Below are 22,096 nucleotides of genomic sequence, written 5' to 3'. Positions count from 1 at the left end.
TTGTCACAAGGCACATAAGCATTATGAATTTTCTTTAGTGGGACACATGAAAACGTTGCTGGAAGGGAAACCTGTTGCTAGATTGTTTTGCTTATTTTATTTTTCACTTTGAAATAACTACATATTTTTTTTTCAATGGAGGTACTGGGGATTGAACCCAAGACCTTGTGCATGCTAAGCAGGTACTCTACCACTGAGCTATAGCCAAACCCCCACCCCCTCCTCAACTATATTCTTAATATGAAGCTTGTGGTGGTCTACTGTGAGTCTTGGGTGTCTTTGAAACTCACTGTGATTTTTGTGGAAACAAAGGCACTTGCTGGTAAACCTTTAGCTTTACAGCTGAGCGACCATTTCTGCCTATATTTGCTTTTTATGGGAGAAGTAGATAACATTTTGAATAGGGTAAAGTTTCAGAACCCATCTGCATTTCCTAAATCAGTGCTCCTCCAATAGAAATATAATTTGAGCCACATACATAATTTGAAATTTTCTAGTAACCACATTTAAAAAAAATGAGTGAAAATAATTTTAACAGTGTTTTATTTAACTCATTAAATTCAAAGTGTTATCATTTCAATGTGTAACATTTTAAAATTATTGAGATATTTTACATTTTATTTCATGCAAAGTCTCCAAAATCAACATATGTTTTAACACTCAACTCAGATGCAGAATTTTCATTGGAAACACTTGATCTTTATTTAGATTTCGTAAAACTTATGGTTGAAAAAGTAGATTTACCTACCCAAGAAGTTCCAAACTTACTTAAATGTTTCTCCTAAAGAGTCAAGTATCAGTGTATAAATTTATATTTAAATTAATTACAGTGGACCCTTGAACAATATGGGGGTTAAGTTCCTACACATCCTGGGGTTCAGCCAGCCACGGATAATGCAGTACTTAAGTATTCACTGTTGAAAAATATCCAAGTATAAGTGGATCAGCACAGTTCAGGCCTACATTGTTTAAGGGTCAAATGTATAGTGAAATAACGTTTAAAATTCAGTGCCTCAGTTACCTTCCAAGTGTTAGTAGCTCCATGTTGTTTCTCATGGCTACCAGCTATAGATTATTCTTAAAACCATACTTGAGTGCTTTTGTATTTTCTTGGGTTATTATTTATGTAGGACTTATTCACGCCACATAGTCCTCAGAAACTGTTTTACAACATTAGTTTATACATCAGGGATGTCAGTGCCTAGGGAGAAATAGTTCTGCATATTTTTGCTTCATTCCTAGGGCTTAGGAGTGCCTTGCACATAGTAGGTGTTAAATAACTGTTTACCCATTTAAATCCTATTTAGTCCACTAAAAGTCCATCAACAAATGACTGGATAAAGAAGCTGTGGTATATTTACACAATTGAATACTACTCAGCCATAAAAATAATAAAATAATGCCACTTGAAGCAACATGAGTTGGACCTGAAAAATGCCATTCTAAATGAAGTAAGCCAGAAAGAGAAAGAAAAATACCATATGATATCACCTATATGTGGAATCTTAAAAAAAAAAAAAAAGACAAACAAACTTACTTACAAAACAGAAACAGACTCACAGACATAGAAAACAAAGCTATGGTTATCAGAGGGGGAAGGGGGTGGGAAGGGGTAAGTTGGAAGTTCAAGATTTGCAGATACTAAGATATAAAAAACAGATAAACACTAAGTTCATACTGTATAGCACAGGGAGCTATATTCAGTATCTTATAGTAACTTATGGTGAAAGAGAATATGAAAATGAATGTATGTTCCTATATGACTGAAGCATTGTGCTGTACACCAGAAATTGATGCAAACATTGTAAACTGACTACACTTCAATAAAATTTATATATCCTATTTAGTCCTCAAATTGAGGTATAAATTTCACTTTCTCAGGAGAGTGTTTCCTGACTCTCCAGTCTATCACATGTTCCTTCATTTTATTTTCTCATAGAACTGAATTTCTTTCCTCCAGAATATAAGTACTTTCTTACAAACTGATTTCAGTAATTTTGTGATTAATCTCCCTGACTTCTCTATAAGTTCCACAAGAGGGAAGAATGTGTTTTTATTCACTGAAGTGTTTCCTTCTCTCAGCCTAGTTCATGCACATATGGATTAAACATTGGTCAGATAGTAATAGCACAGGGCCATTTAAAATGTGAAGTGATTTAGCAGAAAGCCGAGTCCTTAACTTTATAGAGCTTAGAGTCTGTTTCATATTGGGGAAAATCCTTATTTTAAGGATTATACACACTAAAAGGATGCAGATTTTTATTATTATTGTTATTGCTCAAGCCTTTTCAAAATACTCCTGTAAATAAGCCTTTTATTAGCTTTCTTTCTACTTTGTTGGTAGTCATTTTCTTTAAATAGCTATCAACTCACATTTGTCTCTGCTTATAAATGAAGTTGTACTAAAGACAAAAAATAAAAAGGAAAAGTGAGTTGTGAAATCTTTCTAAGGAGCTGAAAAGATACAGGGCAGAAGCAAAGGTGCATTGAGGAAGCATCTCTTGCTGTTTCAGGGCAATTTAAAATAAGCCCACCCTTTTAATTATACCAGAGTAATGAGCCTTATCCTTAATATGTGAAAATATAATTTAAAAATGTGTGGTGGGCCAGTAGACCAGTTGTCAGGTGATTACCTGAATCATAAAGTTGGAAGTAATGCCCATTAAAGGTTACTAGTTTGGAAAGGTTAGATTAGAATTTAGTCTGCAAATATGAAGTTTCTCAACTTGAATAATGCTTTAGAAAACCACTAACATTTGACTTTTTTTTAACATCTCATAGAAATGTAGTAAGCATACAGAAATGTGCACATCAGGGTACATCTTAATGAATTTTCATATCTGGATCAGGAAAGTGTGTTACCATCACAACATCCCAAAGGCTACTGTCTTGCTTCTCCCCTTTCCTACCCTCCAGAGCAAACCACTATCTGGACATAGATATGTTTTTCCTGTTTTTGTACTTTATATAAATGGAATCATGCGGTATTGGCATTTGAATTAATATAATAATTATTCTAAGTGACAGTCCTGATAGCAGCTCACTGAAAACAAGGTCTGTTTTCAGTTTCCTTATGATGTATCTAATTTGGTAAACTGACAGTTTACCATTGTTACCTAGTTCCTTGTTATTGCATTAAGACATTTTTTGTGTAAATGCATGTACGTGTGTGTATGCATACACACACATATAATATATGCTTTTAAGAATGTTACACACATTTGATCATGCATATTATTCACCTCTTTGGGATGTGTCTTAAAGCCCTTTTCGTATCAGCTCATGAGGATTCGGTTCATTTTTCCTAATGGCAGCACGCTACTCCATCATATGACTGTATCGTAGTTTAATGAACTGATTATTCACTGATGAACAGTTAGGTTGTTATTGATCTTTTGCTTTTAGAACAATAGAGTCCATGTAAGTTTATCTATAAAATAAATTCTCAGGAAAGGAATTGCTAAGCAATAGGGTCCATGCATTTTAAATTTGCTCATATATTTCTAAATGGCCCTCCAGAGAGTTTTGCCAGTTTTTACTCCCACCAGCAGCATTTGAAAATTCCCTATTTCTGATGTCCTTGCTTTAGATTATGTATTACCAGCCTTACAGTCAGCTATGGGAAAACCAGTAAATCGTCATTATTTAAATTTGCATTTTCTTCAGTTTTGAATGATGTTAGTTGTTCATGTTTATTAGACATTTGTATTTCTCTTAGGACTTGTTTCTGTCCTTTGCCCATTTTCCTATAGTTTTTTTTTTTGTTGTTGTCTTAATAATTTCAAAGAATTCTTTCTATATAAAGGAAATTTACTCTTTTATGTTACCTATGGTGTGAATTTTTTTTTCAGTTTGTTATTTGTCTTTGTTGTGTTTATAGCCATTTTCCCCCCCCCTAAACAGAAGGTTTAATATGTGGTGAGATTTACCAGTTTTTTCTTTATTGGCTTCTGAATTGTGTGTTCTTAATGAAAAAAAAGCATTGGAAACTTGAGATAGATAACTTAAACCTGGCATGGAAAAAAATCTCAAGAGATGTTTGTGGGAAATGTGTTTAAGCAGGAATTTGAATTTCAGTCAAGTGATTCGATCAAGTATACATAAACAAAAATTTGAACATTATCTGCCAAGATTTGTTTAATATTTTAGCAGCTTTTAGAAGAACTTCCAATGCTCTGCTTTTTTCCTTTCATGCTTTGTTGTTTGGAGTTTTAATTTCTCAAATGATCCCTCTTTTCAGATTTCAGATTATAACCTATATCCTGCACCACTGCTGACGTCCAGTGATCCATGTCAGAAGTACTTCCAGGTCAGATACACTTTCATATTTTTCAATGCAGTATAATAGTCGACTATTAAAACTTTAACAAATATACGCTAGATAATTATTTTGATGTTAAACTTATGATTTGCTGCAATGACATGTTTTTGTTTTTCATTGTTCCTCACTGATGTAGTAGAAAGGTAGATCTTTAAAATAAGATAGAAGAATTAATTGAGCTTAACTCTATTCATGTAATAATTGCATGACTCTGCTAATATCATAATGTGAAAATATTTTAGTTGACCATAACAGAAAATTAAAACTATGTCATAGTTTGCCCTTTTAGCATTACATGTTATAGCCTGTGAACTGTTAAATGTGAACAAAGGAGGTGAGGCTGGTGAGGCTCCAGAAACAGCATCTTGGCCATGGTGGGGTTTGTCTAGAATAGAGCTCCGAATTCAGTATTCTCCCTGGATCTAATGCTGATTAATTTCAGGCCTTATGAAAACCAACTTAATTGTGTTGTATATGTCCCTTTCTTTGTGTCATGATGGATGCTAGTCTACATACAACGTGGTGTAGGATTTAATTCTTAGTCTTCTAATAATATAATAAGGAAAAAGCAATTGTGATGACATTTTGAATTAAACATAATATAGGACTGTAAGTGACAGGTAGCTCTGGGTAGACTCTGTATTTGTTAGGACGCATACCACTCAGGAAATTCTGAGTTTTTAAATAAGTAGGTTTAAACCATGGGCAAATAGATATTAATATCTCTAAATTCTAAAATTAAACTTCATGAGTATGTCCAAGTCCTTTCCCCCTTTTTATAACACTGCATGTTACATCTCAACAGAGAACTAAAATAAAACATAATAAAATAAACACTAAGCTCAGTAGACATAGATGAGTGACAGGAAATAACCTTTTTATTAAAAACGTTACAAACCTAAGTTCACACAGGAAAATTAAGAACTTAAAGGCAATTCTTAGAGGCAAATTTAGGGGCAGGGAGTAGATTTTCTTTGTAAATATATATTTGAATAAATATGTTAACTTTGCAAAATCAAAGCAAATACATATGTGCTCTAAAAATATATTTTAAGTGTTTAGAATAATTCCTTTTAGGAATTCCTTAGCATTTAAAGTCTTTTATTACATTGTGAGATAGTTTCAGTATGGAAAAATTGTAAGAATAAAGCTGGCAAATGCATAAATAATGTGGTTTCCTCTAAATAGAGGTGAACTAATCAAATAACTTCTAGAAATTTCTTGTTGACACTACATTTTGTTTTACCAGTTATTCTTTTTTCCTGTTGTTACTCAATTGGCTTTATTTGTTGGTTATATAAGAGATAATGAAACCATTATCCAGCTTGGTTTTTAATGACTGCTCCTACTATCATGCGTTGATATAGGATGGAACACATTTTACAAGGAACGCAGTATTCTTATTTCAGTAGAGTGTCATTCCAGCCATGCTTTACCTGAAAATCCAGTGAAGGAGAGTCTGGACCAATAACTGGGATAAGATTTGCTTTCAATCCCATTTTCCAATGCTCAGGAGCTCTGACTGCAGGGCGCTTTTTAAAAAACAGACATACCAGAATATATAACCTTATATGCCTGGAAAATTCCTGTTGAACCTTCAAGATTCAACACAGGAATCCCTTCCGAGTAGGTCTCAGCCTGTGACATAGTTGAGTAATTACCCTATTTCAAGGACTCTGCCAGTTTTATCTTTTTTCTCTTTTGGAGTTGACTTGAGGCCAGCTTGTCAGATATTCAAGAAAATTTGTATCGTTACTTTGACTTTACCTACTCTTTTTTCACCTAAAGCAGCTTGATTACTGACCATATTCATCAAACTTGGCCATAAAACTCTAGAGCCATATTTTTTCAAAATACTGTCATCTTCAGAAGACACCATTTAGAAGAAGATGAAATGATGAAAACAGCTTAGAAACTGAACAAAGAACATACCCTTAGGATAAGCACATTATATCCCCAGGTGACTACCTCTGCCAGGTGTGACGTTGCAATGCCAGATTTTCCCCCATCTGGAGTGCCTTTCTTCTTCCTTTTCCACTGGTGGACTCCTCCCTACCTGTCCTTCAGGACCCAGCTCAGCTGTTCCTTTTGTGGGACCCTTCCCTGAACCTCTCTCCTCATCCCTAATACCTTCTTCTCATAAGGCCCTCTGCCTACTTTAACCATTGGGAGTTTGGTTAATAATTTTTTCTTGCACTGCCCTGTATAATTGAGTTTTTAAAGAAAAGCATCTGGTACATCTTTCTTGGCTTTCCTCAGACCCACTTGGGATGTTGAACAGAGTGAGCCCTCAGGCAGTTTAGTTGAATGGGGCATGGGAAACCCTTAGGTGGGTTAGACCTAGCAGCTGAAATCACCCCTTTGTCTTAGAACCCGGGGAAGTTACCCTGTGAACCATCTGTGTGAGATTGTTCTCCAGGTTTAAAAACTTCTGAGGTTCTAATCCTGGGATCACTCTAACCCAGGGACCAAAGCTGACTCCTTAATAACCTTTGGCTCCTTTGTTCATAGAGAAGTTCTTATCATTTTTGTCACATTGAAAGTTTACTTTCATGAATAATTTCAGGAAACCAGCTTTATTTTGCCTCTCCTTCCTAAAAGAAAAAAAAAACTGAGTTTATTTCATTTCCTTAATACTTTGAGGTCAAGTTCAAAAGGCAACATTCCTTGGAGTAGAAGTTTTGCTGTTAACGCCTAAGTGGAAATAAAATTGTATAGCAGAAGAATAAAAATGAAGAAAGCGTGAAGTCTCATTTAAGAGCGACGCCGACACGGGGCTTCCCCGGGCCCATGTGTCAGTTTCTAGTTTGGTTAGCATGCCACGGGAGCAGAGTGGGAGCGGCAGGTCACTGAAGAGAGGGGTTTGCTGTCACTACTGGCAAGCTTTGTCTTTGACAGAAGGCTAGGAGTCTCAGAGAAGAGAAACAGGGAGGGCAGGTTTAAGTATCGGCTCCAGAACGGGTTTGTATTAGGTTGTCATCTGAGTTAGGGGGGACAGCTCAGCGCAGGGACCCTTATGACCCAGGGTTTGAGGAAAGCTTTGTTAGCCATGGCATTAAAATGACCCTGGCTTGCCTAATTTTGTTTAGGCTTCATAAGAAATAGGCTGTGTATTATATTAACTGAAGCTCGTTTAGTTGCTGAAAAATCTATTGACTTCAATACCCTGGAGGTCCCAGTGCCTCGTTTCAGGCATGACTTGTTCCTGGGATCCCGTGTCACCAGAGCCTGCTCCCTTTCTCTCTGTCTCCTGGCTTGGCTTGCCCATTTGTTAGGTTTTCCCTGTGCAGGTGTTTCTTCATGGTGACACCTTAAAGCTCTAAGCTTATGTCTTCTAGTTCAAGAAAAAGAGAAAACACTTTTTTTCTGATCATTCTGGCAAAGGTCTTAGAATCGGTCACATGCTTTCCCTTGAACCAGTCACCGTAGCCATGGAAATTTGCTGCTCTGATTGGCTGGGCCTGGACCGTGGACCTCATGAATAAGGGGTAGAATCATCTCTGCCTAAGCTCAAGGGCTGAATCCCCAGAGTGTCAGCTTTGGGAGAGCAGGTATTTTAATTGTGTCCGCTTTGTTCACTGCTGTACTCTCACCAGTGAGAACTGTATCTGTCACATAGTACTGCACAGAAAACTGTCTGTCAGATGAATGAATGAGTATGGAGGAAGGCTGATTCTCAAGAAAAAGTGTGGGGGTTTTACCAGAAAAGTAGGAAATACATGCCAGGCCATGACCAATGTTGTCCTTCGTGCATGCAGGAGGGTGACGGCAGCAGTAATCTGAGCTCTTGTCACACTCTTAGCTCTGAACATATATGGAGCTCTGAAATAGGAATTGATCCTCCTGAATTGATGCTGGATTTTTGTAATTTATGCTCAAAATAGCATGATGAATAGATGTGGAAGTGATGGCAAAGTCACGGGTCCCGTCACCTTCCAGACATCCAGGCACAGAACCACCTTTGTATTGACAACTGGCCTTCAGAGCTCCTGGCGTTTGCTTACTCGTTCCTCATTCGTTTTACTTATTTTGTGCACTGTTATGTGCTTGGCCTTGAGCAATTGGCACATAGTAGATGCTCAAAAAATACTTAGTTAATGAATGAGTGGATGATTAATGAACCATACATTTATTGAGTGCTCTTAATAGCGAGGCTTTGTAAAAGGAACTGAAAATTCTGGGAATATAAAAATGGAGGAGAAGTGTAAATCAAAATGAAATCACCCTCGTTTGGATAGCTATATAAAAAAGGAGACAATAACAAATGTTGACAAGAATGTGAAGAGATTAGAATCTTCATGCATTGCTAGTGGGAATGTAAAATGGTACAACTGCTTTGTAAAACAGTTTGGCAGTTCCTCAAAAGGATATATATATGTGTGTGTATATACATGTATATATATGTATAGATGTGTGTGTGTGTGTATATATATATAGTAAATATGTATATACATCTGTATAATCACAAAATTATAATCAGCAGTTCCAATCTTGAGTATACATCCAAGAGAATTAAAAACATATGTCCACACAAAAACTTGCACACAAATATTCACAGCAGCACTATTCATAATAGCTGAAAAGTATAAACAACCTAAATGTCCATTAAGTGATGAAGAGATCAACACAATGTGGTATGTCCATACAGTAGAATATGATCTGACCGTAAAAAGGAATGAAGTACTGATGCACACTGCAACATGGCCGAACCTTCAAGATGCACACCAACTGGAGGAAGCTAATCGCAAAGACCACATGCTGTATAAGTCTGTTTTATGGAATGTCCAGAAGGGGCCAGCCCATAAAGACAGGAAGTAGGTTAGTGGGCTAAAGAGTACAGGATTTCCTTCCGGGTTGATGAAAGTGCTCTGCAATTAGGTTGTAGTGATGGGTGCACAATTCTGTGCATATGCTAAACACCCCCAAATTGTACTTTTAAAAGGTGTACTTTATGGTATGTGAATTATATCTCAATAAAACTGTCTTAGAAAGTGAAGAAAACAGTCACTTCCCTCAGGGAGCTTGCAGTGGAGAAGTGGAGACAGATACCTCAGTTGATATTATAGTGTAGTAAGTACAGAAGTCCTGATGTGAACTGCATGGTACATACCTAGCACAGAGGATGGGAAGCCACCACTGTGTACAGGAATCAGAGAAGTCCTCAGGGAGGATATGATGCTTGAGCTGGGTTTTGAAGGATTTATAGGAGTTTTCAGGCAGGAAATAGGGCAAGGGTAGAGGAGATGAGGGCCTTCCTGGGCAGAGGACACAGACTCTATGTGCAGAGGCAAAGAGTTGTGAAGAGGCTTGGCATCCTCAGGGAAGCTGACTGTGGCTGGTACCATGGTGGGAGGGCAGGTGCAGTGACAGGAGGTGTGATTGGAAGGGTAGACTGAGGCTAGCATGAGCAGAGAATTTGAAGGGCCTTGTGTACTGAGCTGAGTTTGGACAACAGAGAGTGAGCAGATGTTTTTAAATGAGAACTACACAATCCGTTTGTTTTTGGAATTGCGCAGGGCAAACTGTCAGGGTAGGCTGCAGTTTGGGAGAGCCATTATGCTTGGGAGACTTAAAGTGGTGAGGGCCTGAAAGCAGGCATGGAGAAGGAGAGAAGGAAGGACTCAATTTATTGGAGAAACATTTTCTAGTAGAATTGACAGAATTCAGTAGGATAAGAAACTCATGAAGCACTATTCCCAGGTTCCTAGGCAGGGAATCAGTTAACATCCAGCCCGCGTGTAGGTGGACTTAACTTCCTCTATCCCCCCAGTTTAGAGGGAGGATCAGACCAAGTGGTCTTTGATCTAGAACTACAATAAAATCATGTGAAGCAAAGAAAAATGGAACTGGCTTAAATGCACCCACTTTTGATTAGAGTCTCAATAGAGTTTCTTTCATTCTGTATCCTTTCATTTCTGTATTTATAGAGCATTCATTTTTCATCGTAATTTGTTACATTTGTATAGTTGTGATGTTGCTGTTTCCCATGCTACTGAATTCTCTTCTGCTTCGTATTATTAATGATGGAGACGGCAAACCAGGAGGAGGTAAGGGACAGAGGAGGGTCCAGAACTGGATGGGGGAGCACCTCTGCAGTGTGCATGGCCCCTCTGCTGGGCCTCCAGTTTTCTTCAGACCAAAGCATGGAGAGCTTTGCACTGATGGGATAATAGCTGCTGAGAAATCACGTTTGGCAGAGGGGTACACCAATCTACTCTGGGTCAAAGAAAAAAACAAGAGAGAGGCTGACTCTAAATAGTCTTTTCTTCTTTAGGGAGTTATGACAGAATTGAGCTGGAATTTTCTTGAGCTGAGACCGAGGAGCAAAATAAATTGGTCTAGACAGTGTATTGAAGGGTTTTACTTTAACTCTTGCCCAGATGCTACGTGCACAGGGTGAAAGCTGAGGTAACTGACCACTGATCACCTTTTCCCATTTCTGAGGGCATCAGTCTTTTCAAGGAAAGGGAAAATGAATTTGCTGTTGACTATTTAGGCAATAATGGTGGTTTCCTTTCAATCTTTAATAAGGAACTCAAAAATTCTACATAGACTTTTGCGGTAAACCTTTCTTGAGATGTTAATGAAACACTTATCTTTCTCACTTTATTCAATAGTTTATTCTATGAACATTATTGAGGGCCTACCACGTACTAGTCTGCTGTGCTGGTTGCTGGTGGTCACAACTTAGTGGGAAACTCAAATAGGTTAAAAATACAACAGTGTGAGATATGCTGTTATGTTTATGCAGAAGTGAAGATAGATTTATGAAGGTTGGGTGTGTAGAAGGAGGGAACCCTGGAGTCTGCCTGGGGTGGGGGTGGAGGGTCAAGGGAAGGCTTCCCAAAGAGGTGACATCTACTCTGAATCTTAAAGGAGAAGTAGAAATTTGCCAGGAAGGAGAGAGGGATGCTAAGAATGTGTGCACATGTTAGACACGCGTGACCAGAGTATTCCAAGAGCCTCTGAAATCACACTTCACGTAAATATCATCATATTCTTCCAAATTCCTCTCTTCCTTATTGCAATGCTTCTCAGCCTTGGCCACACACTGGAATCACCCAAAGGACATTTTAATACCCTGACTGGGACCAATCTAACACTAGTTGAATCAGAATTTGGAAGTGTCTTTGGGGGCAGGGCCTAGGCTTCTGTACTTTCTAAAAGCTCCCCAAGGTACGCATGCAGCTAGGGTTGAAAACAATTTCTTGTTCCTGTCACACCTGTGCCCTCCCTTTCAGAGACCTCTGACCCTGTGGCCTTTCCTTTCCCCCAGCCCTTCACCCTCCTCCCGGCTCCGTCTCCTGCCCTCTCCAGGCCGATCCCGAAGTGCCTTCCTCACTGTTCCTACCCCGAAGTGCCTTCCTCACTGTTCCTACCCGTACACCTGCTACCTGGATCATGTCCCACTCTGTGCCCATTCCTTTTTTTTTTTTTTAATTTTCATTGCGAAAGTTGTCCTTTCATTATCTTGATAGTTTCTTTTGCTGAGCAAAAGCTTTTTTTGATGCATTCTCACTTGTTTATTTTTGCTTTTGGTGTCAAATGCGTAATATCATTGCCAAGACCTGTGTCAAGAAGCTTACCTGCTGTGTTTTTTGTTTGTTTGTGTTTTTTTTTTTTTCGGAGGTTTATGATTTCATGTCTTACCTTCAAGTCTTTAATTCATTTTCAGTTAATTTTTGTGTGTAGTGTGAGGTAATGGTCCAGTTTTATTCTTTCGCATGCAGCTGTCCACTTTTCCCAACACCATTTATTGAAGAGATTGTCATTTCCTTGTTGTATATTCTTGGCTCCTTTGTTATAAATTAATTGATCATATATATGTGGGCTTTTTTTTTGGGCTCTCTATTCTGTTCCATCGATCTATGTGTCTGTTTTTATGCCATCAAGCTTCAATTTTTTTTTTTTAAGTCACTAACTCTGTGTTTCTCCTTTGTCATTCTTTCTAAATTTTGTCCCTCTCCTCACGTTCCTGTAGACTGCTCTTCCCCTTGGGGAAGACTTTATCTTCAAAGACAAAGTGGAAGCTACCACTTTTATTTTTCCTTGGTTTTGTGTCAGTACAGTGACGAATGTGCCTGTCCCCATCCTTACTTCCTGTCCTCCCTTCTCACGTCTTGGGCAAGGCTGACTCTTCCACATCTGCTGTGGTCCCTCCTCTCTCCATATCATCAGGTCTCTCTCTCTTTTGTGTTTTTGTTTCCCCTGCTCTGTTGGCCTCTGCTTTCCCCCTCTCTGTTGGCCTCTGCTTTTCCAGCCTATAAAAAATAAAACATGGCTTGGACTTTCACTTTAGAAAACAAAAATTCCTTCCCGTAACCTCGGATCTTCCTCCAGGGGCTCTTCTCTCCCAATGTCCTATTCATAGTAAAGTTCCTTAAGGGTCCCTCTCTGCCCACCTCTGCCATCCTCCCGAAGCTGTTGGAACAGAAGCCACTGCTGTCCTTGTAATCACTCAGTGCACTTGACTCTGTTCAGTCCTTGCCTCTAAGTCCAGGTGGCTGATGGAGACCTCATCTTATGCCCTGGTCAAGAGATGAATGACCAGAGCTGGTACTATAGCAGTGAAAGAGGAAGGCTTTCTTTCCAAGTCTCTCATGCGCACCTCCTCCTCTCCCTGCTGTCTTGACTGGACTATTGCAGTAGTCTTGCAGCTGGTCTCCATGCCTGGGCTTTGCTCTCCTTTGGTCAACAGCAGAGTCGGGCTCTAACAGCAGATAGAAGAGCATGAAGATGGAGCCAGCCTTCCTCTCTCATTAGGGAGACACCCTCTACCTACCTTATTCTGCCCTTTCCCTGACAACCACTGATGCTTTAGTTGCCTAATTTACATTGCCTGTATTGCCTTTTATCAGAATCATCTCCTTCTTGGAGAATATGTTGGAGGAAAGATGCCCTTTCCCCCCACCACATAAAGGGATACAGCACACACACATTCAGCCTCAGGTTCATTCTTCATGCTGCTGTTGAAGTGCTTGGTCTTCTCTACCTCAGGGTCAAGTCCATAGTCTTGGAGCAGGTCTTACTGTCCTCTCTGCCCCGTCCCTCCCCCACCTCTCTTCGCCACCTCTCCTCTCATGTCTTGATGTGCTCAGACTCCCCAGATGGTAATCCACCCTCCCTCACCTCCAGGTCCTCTCCAGCCTGACGTGGGAAGACCAGTTACTCCTTTGCACCTCGCGCGCCCCCACCCTGGTTGACTTCTGTCACTTTATTGCACGTCTGAGGCTGAAAGCACTTAGCTGTCGGGGCCGTGTGTCTCGGTTTCCGCGCAGTGACGGCTAGAGGTGTGGCGGTTGGAGACAGTGTGCGAGGCAGGTGGGAGCTGTAAGGTGATGATAAGCCCTAACCTGTACTGAGCTCCTGCGATACGCCAGGCATTAGGTTCAGTGCTTGACAGCTGCCTCTCTTAGTCCTCAGCAAAGCTCAGTGAAGTGTGCATACTATGATTATCCTCATTTCATGGTAAAGAAATGAGGAGTTTTAAGTAACTTGTCTGTTATATCAAGGAGTTTGGATGTAGGCTTTTTTGACTCTAAGGAAAATAGCTAAATATAAGAAGGTTTAAAGAGACATTATAAGATTTTCTTCCCTTTAAAAAAGAACCACATACCTCCTTCCTCTTAAGTGTGGGGATCCTTTTTTTCAAAACTGAACCTCTCCAGACCCAGTGTCTGTATCACTTGTTGTTAGTCTGCTTACTCTCCGTGTGGCTCTGCATCGAGACCATTTCTGTGGCTCAGAGCAAATAGCTGGTTAATTTGGGGGCACAGGCAGACAGCCTCTTGCTCTGTCACTTGAATCAAAAGGCTGAGGGTTGCTCACATTTATAGTTATGCACTGTGCTAACCTCTTAGCAGGCATTTCTCATTTTAATCCTCCTAACAGCGGTACTCCTGTTATCCCACTTTTCAGACAAGGAGACTCGGGGGCTGGTGTCCTACATCACTCAGCTAGGGAGCAGCACGGACAGGACTTGCGCCTTGTCTTTCTGACCTAAGTTCTGTGCTCTTATCCTGGTGGGCACTGCCTCCCCGCTTTCAGGGCCTTCCTTCGTCTTTCTAGGAATTTGCTAACCTCTGCCTGCTTCATGGCCTTTTTGAGCCCAAAGAACTGCCTGGTGGATGTATGAACTCCTGGAGACGACTGTGTACTTCAGATACATGAGACCATCATTTAATATCTCAAGACACACTCAGATTGTGTTCAGGCTTTGATCTGTAAAACAGCATATACAGAGCTATTTTGTATGGGTGGTCCTGTTGTTCTAACTTCACTCTCCCAAACCTCCCCTTTATGATTTCTGGGAAGCAGAATAGTTACATAGGGAATAGGAAGGTGGTGGGATCCAAAAGGCTGTTGAAGACATGATTCAGAGTTTTCATCTGTCACAGTCAGGATATAAAAGCTACTTAAATATTAAATCACCTAGAAATTTTGATGGTATTCTTTCTGAAAATGTTATGGTTATAAACAAAGTAAATAAAAATTTCTCCCTAAAACATTGCTAGAATATAGTACCTAACATCATAAAACAGCCTCACAGAAATTTTTTGCCACGCCTTCTAAAAAGCCAGCAGGTTGCCAACTTTCTTATAATGATGTCACTCTAAATATCCAAGAGTCTGAATACAGTTCTCTCCTGTGTGCCTGTGTTATGGATATAGGTCTCAGGGAAAACATCTCGTGGGGTCAGGGCAGACTCTTTTCACATCAGATGCTGCTCTTGAGTGAGGCTGAATTATACATTGAAGCATGTTTTCTGTAAAATGGTGGTAGTAGCCAAACAGTATGAAGTTTTTTAAAAAAATTTAGTCGTCAGAGTATTATTTAAAACAGAGAAACACACTAGATTTTTAATGAAGCCCAAGTGCTGAGGTAGATGCTGGGTAGGCAGGAATCCTTATAAATAATAATTCTAAAGAATGGGGTCCAAGGTCTAACCACTTTGGGTTACAGCCCTTAATTATCTCTGTGGAGCACCTGGTCATTCTGTGGTCAGTATGGACATTGCCTGGCATTTTAGGATGTTGCCTAGCCTCCCAGAAGCACACAGACTCCAGGATGAGTGAGTGACTCTTTCCTAAAATAGCCCATCCTGAGTATTTCATGATAGAAGGGGACACCTCTAAGCTCCCGGACAGGAGACCATTCTTACCTTCCTCCTCTGTGGAGGTCCCTGTTTTGCCTGGTGGAGGAAGAGGAAGTTGTCACTATACAATTTTAGGAATGTTAGGAGCTGTGCTTTGGGTCCATCTAGTGCTGGTTTAAAGAGCCCAGGGAGGTTTCTCTGGAGGGCGCAGGATCAGACAAGAAAGAAGTCATTCTTCATAGACTGAGAAATCTGAAACCTCAGGAATTCTTGCTGATGAATTTTATTCCCATCTAGTCTGACAAACCTTTCTTTCTTCCTCGCAAGAGACACATAGGATAGATCACTGATGGTGTGAACGATATATGAGGTAAATGCGACTGTCAGATAGTTTCCTAGGAGTCCTGCAGGGGCACGTGGTGACTGCAAACAGCTGAGTCTGTGTTTTAATTCAGTGGAATATATTCAGACTGCTTTGGGGGCCTCTAACACATCTGTAGCCAAGGGCTCAATGCTACATTATTAGTAATAGTTTTACCCACACCTCTGTGTTCCTGAGCAATTAAGTAAGCCATTTCTCCCAAGTTTCTGTTTAGTACAAACACCAAGCCCAGGTCAGAAATGTTCGCAAAGACATTATCAAACTCTAACGGAGGTTTGATTTTTCTTGGCATCAGAACAGTTTCTAGATGTGGTTGAGAAAAATTACCTTGGATGTCTGGTGCATCATAGAACAGTGACCTTTCAGGTTAATTAAGGAAGCTGTCGCCCAGAGGGCTTTTGAGCAACTACTTTGTTGCCTGAGGGAACGACAGGATAGAAATGTGGTGTGGATGTTTAGAAAGGGGATGATTTCCAAGGCTGTGGAGAATGAAGACCAGCTGCTGGAAGAAAATGCTTCTATATGAATTCAAAAGAGAGTTTTTTTTATTCCAAGTAAAATTTTGGACCCTTGGACCTGTTAGCTTTTGTACAAATTGGCTTTTGTGTATCCACGTTAAGCCTTTTATTTGCTCCTGTTTAGTGGGTTAGCAAATGGTGATAAGAAAGAGGAAAATGGGTCAGTTTTACAAGAACTGCAACAGAAACATTAGTTCTTTCCATTTTCTGTATAAAAATGTTCACTCTGTATGCTAAGTAGTTTAATCACAGCAGGCATCTAATGACTAGTTTTCTTTCTTTTTTTTTTTCCAGCTGACTCAGGTGTAGACACTTTGGCAGTGTTTATGGCCAGCAGCGGAACCACAGACATCACGAATCGGAACAGCCCGGCCACACCACCAAATACCCTTAATCTCCGTTCTTCCCACAATGAACTGTTGAACGCTGAAATAAAACACACAGAAACCAAGAACAGCACACCCCCCAAATGCAGGAAGAAATATGCACTGACTAACATCCAGGCGGCAATGGGCCTCTCGGATCCAGCTGCACAGCCCCTGCTGGGAAATGGCTCTGCCAACATCAAGCTGGTGAAAAATGGGGAGAACCAGCTCCGGAAGGCAGCCGAACAGGGGCAGCAGGACCCCAACAAGAACGTCAGCCCCACCGCGGTCAACGTAACTTCCGAGAAGTTAGAAGGGAAGGAGCCCCAACCGCCCGACTCCTTGGGCTGTGAAATTTTGCCCTCCCAACCCAGGAGAACCAAGAGCTTCCTGAATTACTATGCAGACCTGGAAACCTCAACCAGGGAACTCGAGCAGAACTTGGGCAACCAACACGGGGTTGCGGAGGAGAAGACCCCGCCAGGCCAGGGCCAGGCCTCCACCGTCACTGGGAATGGCGATTTGCTGCTGCAGAAACCAAGCAAACCCCAGTTCAGCCCTGAGGACGGCCAGATCGCCACAGTGTCTTCCAGCCCGGAGACCAAGAAGGATCATCCTAAAACGGGGGCCAAAACCGATTGCGCACTACACCGGATCCAGAACCTGGCACCAAGTGATGAGGAATCCAGCTGGACCACCCTGTCCCAAGACAGCGCTTCCCCCAGTTCACCAGACGAAACAGGTACCCCGGGAGAGGTGTAACCTAAGGCGGCGCTTTCTTTTGGTGTTTTCTCTTATTGATGCAATTAGTCTCTAGACTGACTGCCCACTCCCTGCCCCCCCCCAAATTTCATTTGCAGGTAGAGAAGAACATGGGCCTCTTAGGGTAAAATTGGGCAATTTGTGTGGGAAATATCATTAGATTCCTCAAAGGTTTCATTTTGATTCATACATAAGTTGTTTGTTCTGGGAAGCATTTTTGAAAAAGAAGTCCCTGGTGTTAAGTCCAATGAAACATCATCTATTTAGAAGTTATGCTGCCAGTGGTTAGGTGAACTATTTCTACACACTGTCTAGAAATACTGGATTTTGTTAAGCAAAGTAATAAAAGAAAGTTGCTGGGGGCAGGATGTAACCTGAAAGAGAGCACTAATTTGAAGTTCTCCGAGAAAGTTATTTAGGCTTAAACTAATGAAAAGTTAAAAGTTTTAAAAATTGAAAGTCTATTCATTAAAGACATTTCCCTTTTGACCTTTACTGGGGAGCGTTTTATTACCCTTGTTCAAGGGGTATTTGAAAGTGAGAAAATGGTGTTTCTTTTAAAATATATACAGAAGTTTTGGATTTTAACTACTCTAGTCAAGACTAGTCTTGACTTTTGTCTATGTTTGTAACATCTTTGGATTTTTCAGTGGAGTGAAAATTGTGACAGAAATGAGCAGGGTCCTAAAATTCAGCTACTATTAACCTCATCATCTCATGGCTCCCATTATACTGATTATAAGATTAAAAGATGTGGAAAAGTGTATAGTGTCTGAAATCACTGTAAGTAAGCACTCACAAAGGCTGATTTCTTTAACCTAACCCTGCGCCGAGTGGGTCCCAGGGCTGTTAATGGGATGCAGGTGTAACAGATGGAATCGCCAGGGAAGGAAATGACATTTTCCAAACCTATAAGGCAGAGAAATTATAAGGACTATAGATACGGAAAAGAGAAGGAGAAAGTAAGACATTACCTTGTTTAAAAAAACAAGAAGAAGAAAAGAAGTGTTTTTCAAGTGCCCTTTAAAATCGCCGTACTGTAAATGATAGATTTCGTCAGCCTCCTGTAGTTCGATGTGGCAGTAAGGGAGGCTGAAATGAGCCCATTTTCATCTCGTAAATGTCTGGATCTGCACATTATTGGAATCGTAATTATGTTTGGTAATGTCATTGAGTTCACAACTCTCTATTACTTTTTACATTTAGAGAATCCATACCCTGTAGCTGATGGACACGATCACCTGCTAGTGTTTGACTCTGTATTAAGGACTCCCTGAGTGTGTCACTCACACCCCAGTCTACCTGCTGTTTTCTGCACCCCCTCCAGGCTGTGCCCGCCTTCCTGCTGCTCTTCCAGGCCCTGTGCTTCCTCTTGTAGCTACATTTTAAGTTTTACTGAAAGGTTTTAAATAAAGGAAAGTCTCTCCTGCTCCTCACTCTACTTCCCTTTTTTCCAGTGATGATTACTACTTTTTTTTTTTCCAGTATTTTGTTTTCCCAGAAACTGTTTTAGGTGTATACTCACATTCATAATGAATTTTAAAATTTACCCAAATTTTATAATGATATTTTTAAAGAGTGCTTGTCTTTTAGAGATACATGCTGAAATATAGTAGCATAATATCTAACAGACTATAATATAATACATACAAATATAAATAATACTGTGTATGGGATAGGCTGGTCCTTGTTAAAGGTGGATACCTAGGGCTTATTATTCTGCAGTCTCTAATTTCGTATGTTTAAAATTTTCCACAATTAAAATTAAAGCAAGAAAGAATGACTCACATTACATTGTTTTTATGAATGCTTTCCTTTTTCCACTGAAGTATGTATTTTGTAGAGTGGTCCATATCAGGATATAGTATTTTTCTACCTCGGGCTTTTTAAGTATTAGGCATGCTGTTCAACCCTCTGCAAGCACCATGATTGAGTTAATGATTCCCTGGCTGCTGAGTGTTACAGGGTATTTCTGTCCATGGCCCATTCACTTACTCAGTGCTGGTGTCAGCAGGGGCCAGCGGAGAGCCACAAGTGAAACCGACCTGTGCTCTCGCTCCATCCACTGCCACTCTCTCCAGGGAACCTTTGCAGGGTCCCTTCGGCTCACCACTCACTTTCTCAGCTTCTGGGTGTTACTTTCCGCTGGGTTTCTCTACAGAGCCCATTCCAGTGCTTGGCATCCTGTATGGACTGGATTAGAGTTTTCTGACATGTTGAGAGGATACATTCATGTTTGATTCTTAAGGTCGGTGTTGAAGACCTTTGAATTTTAAAGTAAGGATGACAGTATGGTGATGGCCCTTAATGGGTTACTAAGAATAGACGTTTTGAATCAGATATACTTGGAAGAATGTGTGAGCCATGACCCAGCTCTCTCAAGCTGTGAAGTTGGGTTTTTTAAAAATGCTAGAAGCCAAACCTTCAAAATGGTCACTTTGGGATCTCTACCTATTTGACCATAATACAGTGTCTCAAAATATTAATGTTAATAATATTTGGGAATTCTTTCACAATTTCCTCAGAGCCAGTTGAGAACGCCTACTGAAAAAACACCTCTTTACTTCATGATCACACTTCAGAGTTTCAGGTAGTGACCACTACACAGATTAACGAGTGAAGTAAAATAACTGAGTATTCAACATTGGTTTTTCTTTTGATTTCATCTTTCCAGTGAAACATACTGTTAGTGTTTACAATGATCAGATCAATTTAAATTAAACATTATGTTTCCCTTCTAATGGTGAAATCAGTGTTTATTATAAAGTCTTATATAGTATATGCATGTTTATATATATAAAATAAACACAAATACTAACTGTTGAAAGAAAGAAAGACATAAGAGCAAATATTTTCTAAGATACTAGTATGCAGTGCCATGGTACACATATAAGAAGTGTATATATTTGCTTCCTCACAGTGTTAAGCAAATACTCACCACAGTGATGTATGTCTTATGACTAAATCATGACACAGTTGTCTTTGGATTTTAGACTGTGCTTTGGGGAGCCTAGAAAAATAGAACAGACTCATTTCTATCTTAGGGACATCCTTTCCAAGTTAGAATGCTATTTAAAAAATAAAATGCACCATCTAACCCAGAGATTGACCACTTTCTATTTCCCTTTCTTACTGAATTGCCTGCTCCAACATGTTAGTAACTTTTTTTTGTACAGTCATGTGTACAGTATGTTCCTCCTCTTTTCTGCCTATGTCGCCTGTCCTTTGAGAAACAAGAGGTTATTAGAAGGGAGAAAAAAAAAAACACCAGTGAAATTACTGAGTTTCATAGGAATATAGAAAAGTTCAAAAGAATGCCTTGACCTTGATTCTAAAAGAAAGGGTGGCATCATTTCGGTAGTTGGAAGTGGGGACTTTTAGTCTGTTCAGGTTTTGCCAGAAATGCAGTTCCCTCGGTGGCCCCAGGTGAGCAGGATGGCTCAGGTGAGCATAGGTTGGGAAGATTGTGTGTAGTCTCCCCATTAATCACCTGGTGTTTTATGTTTGCTTCATAAAAACTTTTGAAAGACGCATTTTGGTGCTACCTGGGTACAGGTTTCAGTACCTAGTTTATACCAACAGGTAACTTAGGTTTCATTTGAGGCTTCATAAAATTGAAGATACAGAGTATGAAACTGGGTGGGTCTTGTGGAATAGCCATTTCAAAATTAGGTTCAGTACTAAAGTGCAGAAAGGCAGCATATACACAGAGAAAACCAAATCTGGATGGTGTGGCAGTGGGCCTAATGCTTCATTAACTTACCATCAAAAGCACAGGCTCTGGACTCAACTTCCTGCCTTCAAATCTCAGCTCTGTTCTGTGTGGGCAGTTCACATAGTCTCTCACCTGTAAGATAGGGGTGCTAGTAGGGTTTTAGCATACATCTATTGTGAACATTAAGTGAGAGCATCTCTGAGGCACTCTTAGAACAGTGGCTGGCATATAGCAAGGGTTTAATCAGTATTAGTGCCTATTATTTGTGATCTTAATTATAAGTACAGCCATGGGACATGAAAGTTTATCTCTCTCTTAATTATAAATTGCCTATATTTTGCAGTCTGATTTTAGTTAAGACTTTCTGTATCCTGAGGGCAAGGATTGGTTTGTCTTCATCTTTGTGTTGTCAGTTCCTGAAATGAAGCAGGTGAACTTAGTAAATAAATAATGATTAATTGAATAAAAATGGAGGTCATCTACAAATCCCCAAATGGTCCTGATGTATTAAGTAAATCATCTGATGTTAAGTTTTAACCAATGTCTGATTTTGGGTACATATTATGTAACTTACTTGATGATGTGGCCCCATATTAGGGGGATGCTGATTAACCAGTGATTGAGGAAGTCACAGTGAGATTCTGTGTGCCAAATATTGTTTGTGGTACTTTTCTCGCAGTCAGGCGGCCATGCTTGGACTTGAACCAAGGTCTTCGGACACAGCATCCTGTGTTTTCCACCGTGTCATAGTTCTGAGACCTAGGCTTGTGTCACCAGTGGCTGAGTACATCAGACTTCATCCACCTCAACTAGATATGTGTGGTAGATATCTTGATAATCTGGAAAATGAAAAATTATATTTTAGAGGATCTTTCCATTCCCTAAAGCAGTTGAATTTTAGCTCAAATGTTAGCTCCTCTGTGAAACCTTTCTAGACA

The 22,096-nt window shown here is 40.0% G+C and overlaps 1 protein-coding gene across 20 annotated transcripts in view; it reads left to right on the top strand.

The window, feature by feature from the left end:
* Positions 1-22,096, top strand: part of APBB2 (amyloid beta precursor protein binding family B member 2) — a 332,928-nt gene that overhangs the window by 149,804 nt on the left and 161,028 nt on the right. For all 20 annotated transcript variants that reach the window (XM_032496430.1, XM_032496425.1, XM_032496409.1 and 17 more), the window contains 2 exons: positions 4,241-4,309; positions 16,611-17,423. In XM_032496430.1, coding sequence (XP_032352321.1) covers positions 4,291-4,309; positions 16,611-17,423 — 832 coding nt within the window. In that variant the 5' untranslated portion in view covers positions 4,241-4,290. The remainder of the gene's footprint in view (positions 1-4,240; positions 4,310-16,610; positions 17,424-22,096) is intronic.

This window comes from Camelus ferus, chromosome 2 (genome assembly GCF_009834535.1).
Source record: "Camelus ferus isolate YT-003-E chromosome 2, BCGSAC_Cfer_1.0, whole genome shotgun sequence".
NCBI lineage: Eukaryota > Metazoa > Chordata > Mammalia > Artiodactyla > Camelidae > Camelus > Camelus ferus.
The sequence above is the reverse complement of the archived record's forward strand: the minus strand, read 5'-3'. Positions and strand labels throughout refer to the sequence as shown.